The sequence below is a fragment of the Garra rufa genome, chromosome 11 (genome assembly GCF_049309525.1).
Source record: "Garra rufa chromosome 11, GarRuf1.0, whole genome shotgun sequence".
Taxonomy (NCBI): Eukaryota; Metazoa; Chordata; class Actinopteri; order Cypriniformes; family Cyprinidae; genus Garra; species Garra rufa.
Window position 1 is genome coordinate 1556049 of NC_133371.1, and position 17437 is coordinate 1573485.

The 17437-nt window shown below is 42.4% G+C and overlaps 1 protein-coding gene across 2 annotated transcripts in view; it reads left to right on the forward strand.

The window, feature by feature from the left end:
* large2 (LARGE xylosyl- and glucuronyltransferase 2) overlaps nucleotides 1-5129 on the forward strand; it is a 106104-nt gene extending 100975 nt beyond the window's left edge. For both annotated transcript variants that reach the window (XM_073850509.1, XM_073850510.1), the window contains 3 exons: nucleotides 13-159; nucleotides 2263-2458; nucleotides 3476-5129. In XM_073850509.1, coding sequence (XP_073706610.1) covers nucleotides 13-159; nucleotides 2263-2458; nucleotides 3476-3673 — 541 coding nt within the window. In that variant the 3' untranslated portion in view covers nucleotides 3674-5129. The remainder of the gene's footprint in view (nucleotides 1-12; nucleotides 160-2262; nucleotides 2459-3475) is intronic.
* Nucleotides 5130-17437: the final 12308 nt, after the last annotated feature.

The window sequence follows — 17437 nt, forward strand, 5'->3', positions numbered from 1 at the left end:
ATTTTCATGTAGAAAAAGTATAGTCCAGCTGGACATGGCCAATACCAAAAAGGCTTTGGTTGTGCCCGCCTTTGAGACGTTGAGATATCGCCTCTCCTTTCCCAAATCCAAGGCCGAGCTGCTGTCAATGCTGGACATGGGGACTCTATACACCTTCAGGTACAGTAGACATTCAAAATAATCATCTTATAATCAATCAAGTATTAAAGCATAAACAAATTTTTTACTCGTGAACAAAAAAATACAAAAAATGTTTTTGTTCTCAAACAAAACGTAAAAAAGAAAAGGTCAAATGATCTGATATTTAAAGAGACTTATTGACTTTGACAGGGCTTCTCTTTTCTCTGTGTTTCTTATTACAGTTTACATACACCTACCTTGCAGAATCTGCAAATGTTAATTATTTTATTAAAATAAGAGGGATCATGCAAAATGCATGTTATTTTTTATTTAGTACTGACCTGAATAAGATATTTTACATATAGTCCACAAGAGAAAAGAATAGTTGAATTTATAAAAATGACCCCATTTAAATGTTTATATATAGTTTAACTGTTTTTTTGTTTAATGATAGTTGTTCATGAGTCCCTTGTTTGTTCTCAACAGTTTTTTAGCATTTTTGTGTATTTGAACCCTTTCCAACAATGACTGTATGAATTTGAGATCCATCTTTTCACACTGAGGACAACTGAGGGACTTATGTGCAACTATTACAGAAGTTTCAAACATTCACTGACGCTTTAGAAGGAAACACAATGCGTTTACAACTTTTGAACAAAATTAAGTTTTGTACATTTCGTATTTGTCCTAAATATATATTTTTATTTAGTACTGCCTTTCAGAAGTTACAGAAGATACTTACTTGTTTCTCAGAAAACAAAATCAGTTACCTTTACCCTTATCATCAAATTAAAAAAGTGAATTGTGTTTCCTTCTGAAGCATCAGTAAGTGTTGGAACCTTCTGTAATAGTTGCATATGAGTCCCTCAGCTGTCCTTAGTGTGGAAAGATGGATCTCGAAATCATACAGTCATTGTTGGAAAGGGTTCAAATTTGCAAAAATGCTAAAAAAAGCATTCATAAAAATAATTTTTCTGTAGAACAGCGGGCTGTTTAACTGTTCAGGACAAACAAGGGACTCATGAACAACTATCACTAAACAAAAAAAAAAAAAAAACACAGCTGTGGATCATTCAGGTAACAACACAGTATTACGTGTATGTAAACTTTTGAACGGGAATTTTTTATAAATTCAGCTATTATTGTGGACTATATGTAAATGTATTTTATGTGAAATGTCTTATTCAGGTCAGTAATAAACAAAAAATAAAATGTATTTATATGACCCCTTATTTTTGTAAAATAATGAACAGTTTGCAGATTTTGCAAGGTGTATAACTTTTGGCTTCAACTGTATGTTTTTATTTAAACATTTTTCTGCTTGTTGGTTGAACCATATAACTTTGATTTGGTGGACAAATATCAAACATAAGTAATCAGTGTAGCAGTTTTTTTTAATAAATAAATAATAATAATAATATTTAATAATACTTTTTATTTGCTTTTTGTTTAAATAATGCTATTTTCTTCATTATGATATCAAGGCAGCTTTATCACCTTGCCTTTTCTAGTTTTTGCTCCAAAAGTTGAGAAAAAGCTCATTAATTAAAAAATAATAAAAATGTAAATCTAAATAAAATAAAATAAATAACAAACAACAAAATAAAACACATAATTTTTAACAGTGACTTAAAGTGGGTACTTCAAGGGGTTCATCTGACAAAAAAGTTTCACAGTCCTTTTTAGATACAGTAACATGTTATCTATACACTGCCTGCCGAAAGTTTGGAAACGCTCTAGAAAAGTGGGGTTTTAGACAATATTGGCATGAATCCTTTTTAATGTGTGATAATTTTGCACTGATAAGGGACAAAACAAACTACGAAAACATATTTTATTACATAAACAGTTTATACATAGAAAAAACTATCCAAAATATCCACCATTAGCAGCTATTATAGCTCTGCATAATCTGGGCATCCGAGCTGTCAGTTTATTCAAACATTGACTTGATATATTTCGCCAAGCCTCCTGAAGGATTGCCCAAAAATGATTCACACTATGCTGATGTCGTCCAAAACCACACTTTGCCAGGGGCGTTTCCAAACTTTTGGAGGGCAGTGTATAGTTTTTAATTTATTAATATATTCACTCAAAACCCTCTCAAAATATATATTCATTTACTACTCTCCTGAACTGTAGGTATCATGTCTGGACAAAGGGTCATGCGCCAACCAATTATGCCAAATGGAGAACAGCCACAACACCATACAAGGTGGAGTGGGAGGCAGATTTTGAGCCCTACGTTGTGGTGCGACGAGACTGTCCCGAGTATGACCAGAGATTTGTTGGCTTTGGCTGGAACAAAGTATCCCATATCATGGAGCTTGATGCTCAGGTAAGATTTTTAAAGACATTTGGCCTGTTTCTACTAGAGGTCGACTGATGTATCGGTTTTGCCGATTAATCGGCACCGATAGTTTCTTGGCAGAAGCGGCTGGGAAGCTCCGCTGTCATTAAACAGTGTGAGAGCGGCCTCGGATTTAATCAACAACGAACCATAGTGCATGTTTTCATATCATTATTTAGAAATTACTTTGTTGACTAGATGCTGCATTAGTAGCAGTATGTTTGCTACAATAAATACATCATATCTGTCCCAAATCGATGTAAATGTACATAAAGGGCTGGATTCATCCTGGGCTGGAAGATTATGTGTATTGTGTTATTTATTTATTTATTTAGCAAAACTCTTTCTTGCTGTGGCTCTACTGAAGTCTACATGTTTTATATAGAGAGCTAATACACGTTCTCCTAGACTTTTCACTGTGCTTTTGCCTGGTGTGAGACTAAAATTTTATTTTGATTAGATATTCATTAAATGTTCTAGAATAGAACAGCTAAAATGTGAGAGTATACATACAATATCCATATGATATAATTTCAATACTATGGCCTTTGTGTAGATATTTAAAGATGGGCCATCTTTAGCTTGACTGTTGATATGAAATGGTAACACTCCACAATAAAAGTCCATTTATATCATTAACTAAGATTGGTAAAAGTTGTAGAATAGATGTATTGTTCCTTGTTAGTGTGTTCATTTCAACATTTACTGATATTTTTAAATGTTTAAGTTGCTTTTGCTAACATTAATGAACTATGAACTAACTTTAATGATCAATATATAATTCATATTAATACATTTATTCTTTTACAAATGGTTGAGTCCCCTTTTTTAAATAGTAGACCACTATTTTAGTTTAGTTTAGAACTATTGATTAATCGGTATCGGCCAGCGTGGTACAAACTAGCTATCGGTATCGGTAAAATCCAATATCGGTCGGCCTCTAGTTTCTACTTACCAGTTCAAGTGTCCAGTGTCCCTAACCTATCACATTTCCTTTTTCCAAAGGAGTACGATCTTATTGTGTTACCAAATGCCTTCATGATCCACATGCCCCACGCGCCCAGCTTTGACATCTCAAAGTTTCGCTCCAGTCCAAGTTATCGCTACTGCTTGACGACTCTGAAGGACGAGTTCCACCAAGACCTTTCTCGAAAGTACGGTTCTGCTGCTCTCAAGTACCTCACAGCACAGAGGAACATCTGAAAATGGTTTCAAATGTACTTTAGCACACAGGAGAATGGCTTGGTCTAGTCATTTGAGGCTCATTGGCCAACATGCTGCTCTGCTACATGTTACGGTGTCTAGAGGAACAAAGCTGAAGCCCACATCTCAGCTGAAGACTAAATTCAGAGCTTTAATTCTTCTTTTTGATAAGTCATACAGCAGAGAACTGTGAATACCAATGACATCAGCAACACATCCATCAGACTGGTGGCGAAAACCCGACAAAACATGCTTGGACTACTTCAAAAACAAAACAAAATCATTGGTAGACGTTGTGGAACGTTTGTGACCACTCACTTGCTTTATAGCCTAAAATGAACGGTCATGATAAAGACTTTTTTTTTGACAATCAGGGCTTTTTCTTCACTAAAGATCTACGGCTAGTGGTCCATGGCGCTACGCAGCTTTGAAACCATTAGATGGAGTATCGAGAGGACGAGAACTGAATGAGCTTTCCAAAGACTCTTCTGCTGGACTGAAGTGTGAGGAGGCCATCAAGACGAGGGACATTTAAGCCTTATAATTTTGTTGATATTTAAAATATTTAAAATATTTTTCTTTGTTTTTAATGAAGACAAAACAGTTTATGAACAACAAACCTACAGCCTATGTATGTTTTACGATATAAAATCGAAAATCGCATTATTTTTTGATTTAGAAACACTGATTTGCGTGTAGCGAGAGATGGTTGGATGCTCGATAGGAGGGGTGTGGTTTTGGAGAGAAATTATCAGTGTGTGTAACTGCTGCATTTATAATTGTCACATAACAAATGGCACATATTATGACATGCTTAAACAGTATCATAAGCATCACATCACTTTTTTCACCTTTAAAAATTTGCACTACATACTGTTACAGAAAAACATGATTATATGTACATTTGCATTGAGATCCATTGAAGGGACCATAAAAAAGAGGACATCCATCCAGAAGATTCTCACGGACTGAATATTTGTTGTCAGATATGAAACACTTGCTGTTATTGGAAACACTATTTATCCTGTAAAATGTCACATTCTGGTCAGCCCTGAAATAAGAATCCAATGTCCAATTCCGCATCAGTCACTCAAGGATGTATTTGTATAAAAAAAAAAAAAAATACATGAAAGGTTGTACGATCTATTGTACCAGTCGCTGCTGTCACAATGTAATTCCCAATGTGTCCCGTCTTTATAAAGAAACACTCCTCCAGGTCATATTGAGTTGACCCCTCATACGCCACCCATGCCCTTCCGCTCCATCAGACTGCAGATTTACGGTAAATACCCGTGCCTTTGCTGTGTTGCGAAAACTGGATATTGATTGTACTACTGTACGCATCAGCGGGGCCTGCAAGAATACAGGTACTCTATTTATTATTGTTGACTTAAATCAATCATATTTTTCTATGTAGGGGACAAAGTGCTTTAAATAAATTCTCCCTGTTTCTATAGTTTGTCAAAGTTCTTGTGTTTTTCATTTGACAAGAGGAGGTGAGTCACTCCTTGCTTTGTGCTTTTGGCTGAATGCTTCATTTCTGAATTTGTTCTTGGATTCTTTGGTGACTCATAGTTAGGAGGTCTACAATACAGGCCAGTGCTGATAAGAAAAAAGCATTACCTTGTCACTTTTTTTCTCTTCCTCCACACTAATCTCACAAAGAATTGTGTTAAAAAGAAAACTTTGTCATCAAACAAATTCTGTCATCATTTACTGTCCTCATTTTGCTCCAAACCTATATGCTGTCACTGTATTTATTTTTCTATTTATTTTTTCACACAGCTCTTTTTATTATAAGTTCATAGACCAGATCTGTCAGGTTAAACACTTTAAAGTACATTTCAAATCCCTGTTTTTATAAACCTAAAGGGGTGATCGGATGCAAAACTCACTTTTACATGTTGTTTGAACATTAATGTGTGCTGGCAGTTTGTGTACACAAACACCCTACAATGATAAAAATCCACCCAGTGGTATTTTTTTTTAATCTTTAAAAGTAATATCCCCCCTAAAATCAGGTCATTCTCAGCTTCTTGATGGTGTGACAATGATAGTTGATTGACATATGAGCACCTTACCTTAGACCCGCCCTCACCGAGCTGAAACAGTCTCTGATCGCCATTGTGTGACTCAGGTGCCGGGGAAGACAAGAATGTCTCTGATTGAGTGATTGAGGTGTTCTGTTGTTGGATGTAATAATAAACATAGCAGTCGTCCTTTACTTCCGACATCTGAGCCGCTGAAGACGCAGAGGATTAATGTTACTTTCGTTTTTGAAAGGAAAGCACCGATCCCGATACATATGCGGCTTTGTTCGTGCGAATCGTTCCTGATGCAGCTTCACCCACAGCAGAAGTGAGTATAAGGGTTTTTTATGCATCTTTGCAAATGGCCTTTCTTAATAATGTGGCTAAATGTGGCTAAGGTAAACATTACGGCTCATAATCCCACAGCAGAGAGGGGTGGGGCAAGCAGAGCTCATTAGCATTTAAAGGAACATGCAACAAAATTTTACATTTTAACCAAAGTATATTATAGACTTCTCATTAAAATCCTAAAGAATCATATCAACTGGTAAATGGGCATCCGATGACCCCTTTAAAAAAAACATATTTTTATGTGTCAACTAACATACTAAAGCACAAGTACTTGATTATAAATTTCACTGTAGTTTGGTATTGCAACTTCATCTTTGCAAATGTGTAATTACAAATTAATTTAAATACATGACATGAAAATTTCAATACAAATGTGACCATGGACCACAAAAACAGTCACTTTTTTTTTTAAATTGAGACCTGAAATCTGAATAAATAAGCTTTCCGAGATATGACTATTTGAAAATCTGGAATTTGAGGGTGCAAAAAAATCGAAACATTGAGAAAATCACCTTTAAAGTTGTCTAAATGAAGTTCTTAGCAATGCATAGTACTAATCAAAAATTAACTTTTGATATATTTACGATAAGAAACTTACAAAATATCTTCATGGAACAGGATCTTTACTTAATATCCTAATGATTTTGGCATAAAAGAAAATCATCGATCATTTTGACCCATACAATGTATTTTTGGCTATTGCTACACATATACCCATGACACTTAAGACTTAAGGTCCAAGATCACAAAAAAAAATTAATATATCAGCCCAAAACATCATAATCCTAATACTAACCCTTCCTCCAGTTTTAGAAGTCAATAACCTGTTGCCCTTTTACATCAAACTTGTTCAGAAGTGTTCTGGACTGTTTTTCTTTGTAAACGGTGCTTGATCTGTGCATTTCTCTCCTGATTCAGACAAGTAACATTTTCACTGGACAAAGCAATATTATGGATAGAGGATTGTTTCTTTCAAACACACATCTTTTAGTTCACAAGACATTAATGTGGTTTGTAGTGGGAAGTATTTATCAACTGTTTTGACTCCCATTCTGACGGCACCCATTCACTGCATGATGAAGTGAAGTGATGCTAAATTTCTCCAAATCTGATTTCTCAATTTGACATTTCTGACAATAAAATTGTGTTGTGCACCCTAAAACTGTGTGGTATTACCAAACACATAGATTTCCACAATTTCTGACCAATTAAAAAAAAAAAAAATCATGACCTTGTGATTACTGGATAAGAACTTTATTGAAAATAGACAACAATAGACATATTTGCTCATGAAGCATTGCAAAAATATGTTCAAATGAGACAAAGAAAACATTGAAAGAAAACTCACATGATGGCACCCATTCACTGCAGAGGATCCACTGGTGAGCAAGTGATGTGATGTTGAATTTCTCCAAATCTGTCTCATCTGCATCTCGAAAGTAATTTCTATTGGAATTTCTATGTCATGTATTTAAACAAACTCATCTACATCCTGGATGGCCCGAGGCTGAGTACATTTTCAGGGTTGAGTACATTTTTGGGTGAACTACTGATATTAATATTCCCTTTAATCTTTAAAGAAGTACACTTATTTTGATGTGTTGACTAACATACTAAAGCACATGAAAAGTACTTGATTATAATTTAATCTGTAGTGTTATTTAAAATATTACATTCAAATATATCGCAGGAAAAATAAATTGGCTAGAGAAGCTGCAGTAGATTAAACATGTAAGTTGTTACAGATCTATCAACTTCTATCAACTTCGGGTGCAGAGTATGACCTGTGGACTGTAATTTGAGACCCCTGTTCTAGATATTTTAGTAGACTTGCTGTTAATGATGACTGTAAATGACTTGAGCCAATCCAGCTGTTAGAGGCGAGAGAGTGAAGTTGATAAATTGTTTTCCAAATGGATTTGACGCCTGTTAAAACAAAGTTAATTTCCGGCAATTGCAGGAGCGAGGCTGCGGTAAACGGAGTCCTGAGAGCGAGCAGAGGGCTGTTTCCTGCACCGTGTGGGCTAATGCATGTGTAATTGCCTGAAGTGGCCCTTTATGACATCATGAATCAGAAACCAGTTTCAAGCTGCTTTTTCAGTATTCATACACTCTACCCAGCAGCACATTACAGGAAAGGGCATGCAGGGAAACTCTGCTCATAGTGTGAGCTCTGCAGCACAAGATGTCCCAGCAACAATCTAGAAAATGGACTCACATCAGGAAACATGCTCAAGCTTGAATAATTCATTAGATACAAGACAGTGGCAAGTAAAATTGTCACAATCACCAGCTGGAGTGCCCGGCAGCCCCACTAGAGGTCACTCCAGTGTTTACCCTTTATGTTATGTGTTGTCTCAACCCACCATGCTTCACCCTTGTCTGTGTCATGTTTTCATTGGTTCCCCTGATCCTTGTGTCCGTTCCCCATTGGTTGTTTCTGTCATGTGACCCCTAGTGTTTGGTATAAAGCCCTCCCTTCCCCCTCTGTCTGTACTGATCGTTGTTTAATGTTTAATCTTCCTAGTTTCTAGTTCCTGGTTCCCGTGTTTCTGTGTTTTTTGACCCCTGGACTGTTTTCTCGTTTTGACCTTTCGCCGCCTGCCCCGACCTTTGATTGTCTCTGGATTATTCTTTCGGATTTCCCTTGTTGTTCCTGTTTGCTGGTGTTCGACTCATGCCTGTCTTGACTATGTCTTTTAATAAAGCTTTGCACATGGATCCACACGTCAGTCTCCAGACCCCCATTGTTACAGAACGATCAGTCACACCCGGATCCAGCAGCTTTATTCACCAGTATCACAACATGGACCCAATCGACCAGCTTCTGCTCCTACGACAGCGAAACCTCCCCATTGAGGAATATGTTCACCAGTTCCGTAAGTGTTCATCTCAAATACCATTTTACGATGAAGCGTGGCTTAAGGCCTTATTTCGTTATGGACTTAATGAACCTGCCAAATCAATGCTGCCTGGAGGGGAATTTAACTGCTCGCTACAGGACTGTATGCAGTATGCGTTGTTGCTATGTGGCTCACCGCTAACTGTGGGTGTTTTAGAGAAGCCACAGTACAAGATGTCTGCCAGCCCAGAGCCACAGCACAAGATGTCTGCTAGCTCAAAGCCACAGCACAAGATGTCTGCTAGCTCAGAGCCACAGCACACAATGTCTGCTAGCTCAGAGCCACAGCACAAGATGTCTGCTAGCTCAGAGCCACAGCACACAATGTCTGCTAGCCCAGAGCCACAGCACAAGATGTCTGCTAGCTCAGAGCCACAGCACACAATGTCTGCTAGCCCAGAGCCACAGCACAAGATGTCTGTTAGCTCAGAGCCACAGCACACGATGTCTGCTAGCCCAGAGCCACAGCACACGATGTCTGCTAGCCCAGAGCTACAGCACAAGATGTCTGCTAGCCCAGAGCCACAGCACACGATGTCTGCTAGCCCAGAGCCACAGCACAAGATGTCTGCTAGCCCAGAGCCACAGCACAAGATGTCTGCCAGCCTAGAGCCACAGCACAAGATGTCTGCCAGCCTTAAGCCCGTTCACAAGATCGCCGCCCTTCCAGAGCCTGTTCACAAGATGGCTGCCTTTCCTGAGCCTGTTCACAAGATGGCTGCCTTTCCTGAGCCTGTTCACAAGATGGCTGCCTTTCCTGAGCCTGCTCACAAGATGGCCGTCCTTCCCGAGTCTGCTCACAAGATGGCCGTCCTTCCCGAGTCTGCTCACAAGATGGCCGCCCTTCCTGAGCCTGTTCACAAGATGGCCGCCCTTCCCGAGTCTGTTCACAAGATGGCCACCGTCCCAAAGCCCGCTTACAAAATGGCCTCCGTTCCTGAGTTCCCGGTCAAGATGGCCGCCACGCCAGAGCTACTGCACAAGATGGCCGCCACGCCAGAGCCTGTCGCAAAGATGGCCGCCGCCACGCCCGAGTCTGTCGTCAAAATGGTGGCTGCTGCATCAGACCCTCACGTTTCCATGGCCTATCAAAGACTAATATCCAGCTTGGAGGACCCTCCACTGCTGTCAGCCAGAACGGTCGGTCTCTTACAGTCAGCACCTGCCAAGTCAGCACCTGCTTACGCTACGTCAGCCAAGCCAGCATCTGCTAACACCACGTCAGCCAAGCCAGCGACTACTAACGTCACGTCTGCCAAGCCAGCGTTCGCCAGTATCACATCAGCCAAGCCACAGCCTGTTCACGTCACAGTCACTGCTCCTGACAAGTCAAGTCAAGTTACAGCTGCTATTCCTGTCAAGTCAAGTCAAGTTCCAGCTGCTGTTCTTGTCAAGTCAAGTCACATCACAGTCACTGCTCCTGTCAAGTCACGTCAAGTCAAGTTACAGCTGCTATTCCTGTCAAGTCAAGTCACGTCACAGCTGCTGTTCCTGCTGAGTCAAGTCAAGCAGCACTCCCTTAGTCAGGTCAAGCAGCACTCCCTGAGTCAGGTCAAGCAGCACTCCCTGAGTCAAGTCAAGCAGCACTCCCTGAGTCAGGTCAAACAGCACTCCCTGAGTCAGGTCAAGCATCACTCCCTGAGTCGGGTCAAGCAGCACTCCCTGAGTCGGGTCAAGCAGCACTCCCTGAGTCAGGTCAAGCAGCACTCCCTGAGTCAAGTCAAGCAGCACTCCCTGAGTCAGGTCAAACAGCACTCCCTGAGTCAGGTCAAGCAGCACCCCTGAGTCAGGTCAAGCAGCACTCCCTGAGTCAAGTCAAACAGCTAATCCCTCAGAGCCAAGCCAAGTCACAGCCGCTCCTTCAACGTCAAGTCTCAGCTGTTCCCTCCGAGCCAAGCCAAGACACAACTTCACTTCCTGAACCAAGTCAAGACACTACTTCGCTGTCTGAGTCAAGTCAAGCAACTGCACTTTCTGAGTCAAGCCAGGACCCGACCTCACATCCTGAGTCAAGCCAGGGCCCGACCTCACATCCTGAGTCAAGCCAGGGCCCGACCTCACATCCTGAGTCAAGCCAGGGCCCGACCTCACATCCTGAGTCAAGCCAGGGCCCGACCTCACATCCTGAGTCAAGCCAGGGCCCGACCTCACATCCTGAGTCAAGCCAGGGCCCGACCTCACATCCTGAGTCAAGCCAGGGCCCGACCTCACATCCTGTGTCAAGCCAGGGCCCGACCTCACATCCTGAGTCAAGCCAGGACCCGGCTTTACAGTCCGAGGCAGGTCAATAGTCTCCGCTGGTTCCGCCCAGCCTTTCAGAGTCTCCGCTGGTTCCGCCCAGCCTTCCAGAGTCTCCGCTGGTTCCGCCCAGCCTTCCAGAGTCTCCGCTGGTTCCGCCCAGCCTTCCAGAGTCTCCGCTGGTTCCGCCCAGCCTTCCAGAATCTCCGCTGGTTCCGTCCAGCCTTCCAGAGATCTCACCGCTTCGAGAAGCGGCGCCATTGCCTCCAGAGGTGTTAGCACCCGCTGTAGAACCTCCTATGGAGGCGGCGCTCCCCTATGAACTCTCTGCTTCTCTCCTTGTTCTGTCTGCTTCCTCTATCCCTGCTCTACCCAGGTCCCAGTCCATGACGCGGCTCCCTGTTCAGTCCTGGAGGGCTTCTGGGCCTCCTGTTCCACCCTGGAGGGCTCCTGTACCTCCTGCTCTGCCCTGGAGGGCTTCTACGTCTCCTGTTCCGCCCTGAAGATCTTCTGCGCCTCCTGTTCCGCCCTAGTGGGCTCCCGCTCCGTCTGCTCCGCCCTGGTGGGCTCCCGCTCCGTCTGCGCCGCCCTGGTGGGCTCCCGCTCCATCTGCGCCACCCTGGTGGGCTCCATCTGCGCCACCCTGGTGGGCGCCTGCTCCTCCACGGCCTCATGGACCTGGCCCTCTGTCGTTCCTCTGCTCCCCCCCACCGCCCTCCAGGACTGTCTGCGCGTGGTCATTTTGGAGTGTCTGGAAGCCACTCCTTAAGGGGGGGGGGCTATGTCACAATCACCAGCTGGAGTGCCCAGCAGCCCCACTAGAGGGCACTCCAGTGTTTACCCTTTATGTTATGTGTTGTCTCAACCCACCATGCTTCACCCTTGTCTGTGTCATGTTTTCATTGGTTCCCCTGATCCTTGTGTCCGTTCCCCATTGGTTGTTTCTGTCATGTGACCCCTAGTGTTTGGTATAAAGCCCTCCCTTCCCCCTCTGTCTGTACTGATCGTTGTTTAATGTTTAATCTTTCTAGTTCCTGGTTCCCGTGTTTCTGTGTTTTTTGACCCCTGGACTGTTTTCTCGTTTTGACCTTTCGCCGCCTGCCCCGACCTTTGATTGTCTCTGGATTATTCTTTCGGATTTCCCTTGTTGTTCCTATTTGCTGGTGTTCGACTCATGCCTGTCTTGACTACGTCTTTTAATAAAGCTTTGCACATGGATCCACACGTCAGTCTCCAGACCCCCATTGTTACAAAAATGCTGTTTCTTGCTGAACCCAGCAGTCAAAGCTGAGTCTCTGATTCTATAACCAGGGGCATCACAGATTGATTGATTGATTGATTGATTGAATTTTCAACAGCCTTTACTCCAGTTTTTAGTTTTAGATTGTCGTTTAGAAATAATTCTAATGTGCTGATTTGTTGCAATGATTCTTATTATATTAATGTTGAAAAGAGGTTTTGTTGCAGAATATTTTTGATGAAACTCAAAAAAAAAAAAATAAGGGAAAAATATTTTTTGTTATTTTTTTATTACATTAAAAAAATTCTAGTTTTCTATTTGAATATATTTTCAAATTTAGATTAATTTACTTATTCCTGTTATTTTTAGCATCATTACTAATCCTTCAGAAAGCATTCTTATATGCTAATTTGCATTAAACTGATCAAAAGTGAAAAAAAAGACATTATGTTTAAAAAAACAGTTATAAAAAATATATTATGGTTTCCACATATATTAAGCCACAAAACCTGTTTTCAACATTGATGTAGTACTAGTAAGAACATTAATAACTGAGCACCAAAAATAGTTGAGCAGCAAATCATCATATTAGAATGATTTCTGAAGGACTGAATATTTTTGTAACATTATAAATGTATTTACTGTCACTTCTGAACAATTTAATTTACTCACCCCAAAGTTTTGATGGTAGTATATTGTGATTTCCACAGAAATACTAATAAACTATGCTTTGAAACGCTTTTAATAAATGCAGCCTCGGAGACTTCTTTTAAACAATAACAAACTTCATTATTCCAGATGTTTGACTGATAGTGTATGATCGAGAAAGAACACAGATGGAAGAAAGTACAGAAATTGAAGTTCTCATTAATGGTGTCACCACCTAACATGATGAATTTGTGTTGTGTGAGTCAAGCAACAGGTAATAATTCTTTCAGATTGTCCCACACAGATCAATGCCAGTAGCCCACTGCACTGTTTATTAGCTCTTAAGTTAATGACAGGAATCAAAACACTCCATTTATCAACTGGTGACAGCCTTCAAATATCTCCACAGCTCAACAGTGACTGCCCGATATTGATATTGAAATCCTCATATCAACTTCAGTAATGGTTGCTCAATATCACTTGCAGTGACGTTTAGCAGGAGCTCATGATTTGTACTCTTCTGTTTGTTCCTTAGTCTCCCCTTCACACTCTGTGTAACACAGGCAGTAAATAAAGAACTATAGATCCATATTACCCAGATGCCATTGTGGGGTTAACAAAGCTTGCTAAGGTCAAAAGGGTAGTAAAGTTTTTCTTTCACTAATGTTCAAGCAATTTCTCAATTTGACATACCTGTCAAGTTGTGGTGCACCCTAAAACTCTGGTATTACTCTTGGTATTACATGCAGGTTCCCAATTTCTGACCAATTTCATTACCTTTTTATGACCTTCAGTGGTTTGTGAATACTGGATAAGGACACATTTGTCAAAAACAGACAAATGTGGGTAATTATTCCAACAATATGTTTAACTAAGACAAAGAATGTTATTTTGTTTATTCATGGAATGTTTTACCTCTGAAATATTGTAGTTGGATGTGTTTTTGTCATTTTTTACTTGTCAATGTTACTGCTTGTTTAAGAATGTTCAGAGGACATTTAAAAGTAATATTTAAAAACATTTTTGAAAAAACAGACTTTTGAATGTCTTTTACATGCACTCTTAAAAATAAAGGTGCTTCACAATGCCATTGAAGAATCTTTTTTGTCTAAATGGTTCCATAAAGAACCTTTAACATCTGAAGAACCTTTCTGTTTCACATAAGGTTCTTTGTAGTGAAACAAGGTTCTTCAGATTATAAAAAAGTTAGAAAAAACCTCTGACGGAATGGTTCTTTGTGGAACCAAAAATGGTTCTTCTGTGGCATCACTGAGAAACCTTTTAAAGCACCTTTAATTTTAAGAGTGTAGTCCCAGCCAAGGAATAAGGGTCTTAAAAAGCCTTGAAATGTTTTCCTCAAAAACGGTTTTGAAAGTCTCTAATGCTCACAAAGTATGCATTTGTTTGATCAAAAATACTGTAAAAAAAAAAAAAAAAAAAAAAAACAATAATATTGCAAAATACTATTACAATTTAAAATACTTTCTAGTTTTCTATTTGAATATATTTTCAAATTTAAATTAATTTATTTATTCCTTTTATTTTTTAGCATTATTACTGATCCTTCAGAAAACATTCTAATATGCTGATTTGCTTTCAACTGATCAGACATGACAGTAAAGATATTTATTATGTTAAAAAAAATAAAATAAATAAACACTATTTTTTCACTCTCTAGTCTTGAATCCTGAATTTTTTTATTATGGTTTCCACATACAGTCAAGCCCAAACTTAGTCATATCCCTGCAAATTCTGACTTAAAGTTACTTTTATTCAACCAGCATTTTTTTTGACTGCAAATGACACAGGCTTCTCCCAAAAGATAATAAGACGATGTACAAGAGGCATCATTGTGGAAAAAATATATATTTCTCAGCTTTTATTTACATTTGAACAAAATTATTCATATCCTTTGCAAACTGTCACAGTCTATGGGAAAATCCCAAGTTCTATACCATTCCAAATAGTCCAAGCTGCTCTAAAGCATCCTAATTACCCTGATTCATTGGGAACAGCTGTTTTAATCAACTCAACAGGTGAAAAACAGAAGCTCTCTGCTGTTGGTTTGTGGACAGTCATGGCTAAGACAAAGGAGCTCACTGAGGACCTGCGGCTGCGTGTTGCGGCTGGTCACAAGTCAGGAAAGGGCTATAAGACCATGTCTAAATGTTTTGAAGTTCCAGCGGCTACAGTGCAATTTTTATTATTAAAAAATACAAGACGTTCCGCACTGTGAAAAATCTCAGAGGACATGGTTGGAAGCCAAAAGTGATACCTTTGCTGGCCAGGAGGATAGTGAGAGAGGTGAAAAAGAATCCAAGGATCACCACCAAGGCCATCCTGATGAATCTGGGCTCTGCTGGTGGCAACATCTCAAGGCAGACAGTCCAACGGACACTGCACACCACTGGGTTCCATGGACGCAGACCAAGGAGGACACCACTTCTCCAGATAAGGCACACAAATGCTCATTTGGACAAAGAAGAAGACTTCTGGTCTTCTGTTTTATGGTCAGATGAAACAAAAATGTAATTGTTTGGCCACAATGATGTTGTTACTGATCGTGCTGGTAAGACGAGACGTGAGACCAACTCAAATAAAGTATCCTTTTTATCTTGAACTTGACAATGACAGGGTATATCCACACACGTGAAGTAAACTCAAATAATGACCGACAATAGACTGAACTCAAAGACAGACTTATAAAGCAAACTAATCAAGACACACAGGTGACACAGATAATGACTAAACAAGGACTAAACCAAATGATTACAAACTGACGGGGGAAGACAGAGGGAGAAACCAAATGATCAACCGTGCAAAACAAAGACAAACAACCAGAAACATGAGGATTTTCGTGACACTACACCCCCCTCCCGGTAGGCGCGTCCCGCGCCGTGACGGAAACACCAGGGAGGGAGGGCGGGCGCCCTGGAGGCCGCTACGGGGCAGGACCTTCCTGGGTTGGGGAGGCCTCCAGGGCGGAACAGGAAGCCATGGCGGATCAGGCGGCCACGGCCGGACAGACAGTTCATCGGACCATGGCGGGTCAGGGGGCCATGGCCGTAACAGTTCATACTGCCATGGCGGGTCAGGAGGACATGGCCGGATCAGGAGTTCAGGTAGCCATGGCCGGGTCAGGAGTTCATGGAACCATGGCTGGGCAGCCCCCGTGGCCTTGGCCCCAGTCCTCGGCCAGGCCACGTGGACTCGGGGTATGTAGCCCCCCCCCAAAATTTTCTTGGGGAGATTCAGCAGTTCATAGGGGGGATACTCTGGACGGCTGGACGGAACCAGCTGAGACTCTGGACGTCAGGACGAGACCGGCTGAGACTCTGGACGGCAGGACGAGACCGGCTGAGACTCTGGACGGCAGGACGAGACCGGCTGAGACTCTGGACGGCAGGACGAGACCGGCTGAGACTCTGGACGGCAGGACGAGACCGGCTGAGACTCTGGACGGCAGGACGAGACCGGCTGAGACTCTGGACGGCAGGACGAGACCGGCTGAGACTCTGGACGGCAGGACGAGACCGGCTGAGACTCTGGACGGCAGGACGAGACCAGCGAGGGCTCTGGACGGCTGGACGGGACCAGCGAGGGCTCTGGACGGCTGGACGGGACCAGCGAGGGCTCTGGACGGCTGGACGGGACCAGCGAGGGCTCTGGACGGCTGGACGGGACCAGCGAGGGCTCTGGACGGCTGGACGGGACCAGCGAAGGCTCTGGACGGCTGGACGGGACCAGCGAAGGCTCTGGATGGCTGGGCGGGACCAGCGAAGGCTCTGGACGGCTGGGCGGAACCAGCGAAGGATCTGGACAGCGCTCTGGAGGAGCGGGCTCTGGACGACGCTCTTGAGGAGCGGGCTCTGGACGGCGCTCTGGCGGCGCAGTCACTGGAGGGCGCTCTGGCAGCGCAGTCACTGGAGGGCGCTCTGGCGGCGCAGTCACTGGAGGGCGCTCTGGCAGCGCAGTCACTGGAGGGCGCTCTGGCGGCGCAGTCACTGGAGGGCGCTCTGGCGGCGCAGTCACTGGAGGGCGCTCTGGCGGCGCGGACACTGGAGGGTCAGGAAGGCTGGGCGGAACAATCTCTCCAAACCAGTCAATTAGATCCTCTTGGACATCGTCCATTATGTCAGCCATCTTGGCCGGGAAGTCAGGAGCGCTGGCCATCCTGACTGCGGTGTCCTCGACTGGTAGGTCAGGAGCTGTGGCCAGCGGTGTTAGGCCGAGGAAGCCTATGGAGCTCTGGATGGTAGCCGGATGTTGAGGGCGTGGCAGGCGGTCTGGACGGTTGGACCGGCATGTGGAGGCACTTGGCGTCGGGTGAGCCGGTGCGCAGCATTGTGGTTCTG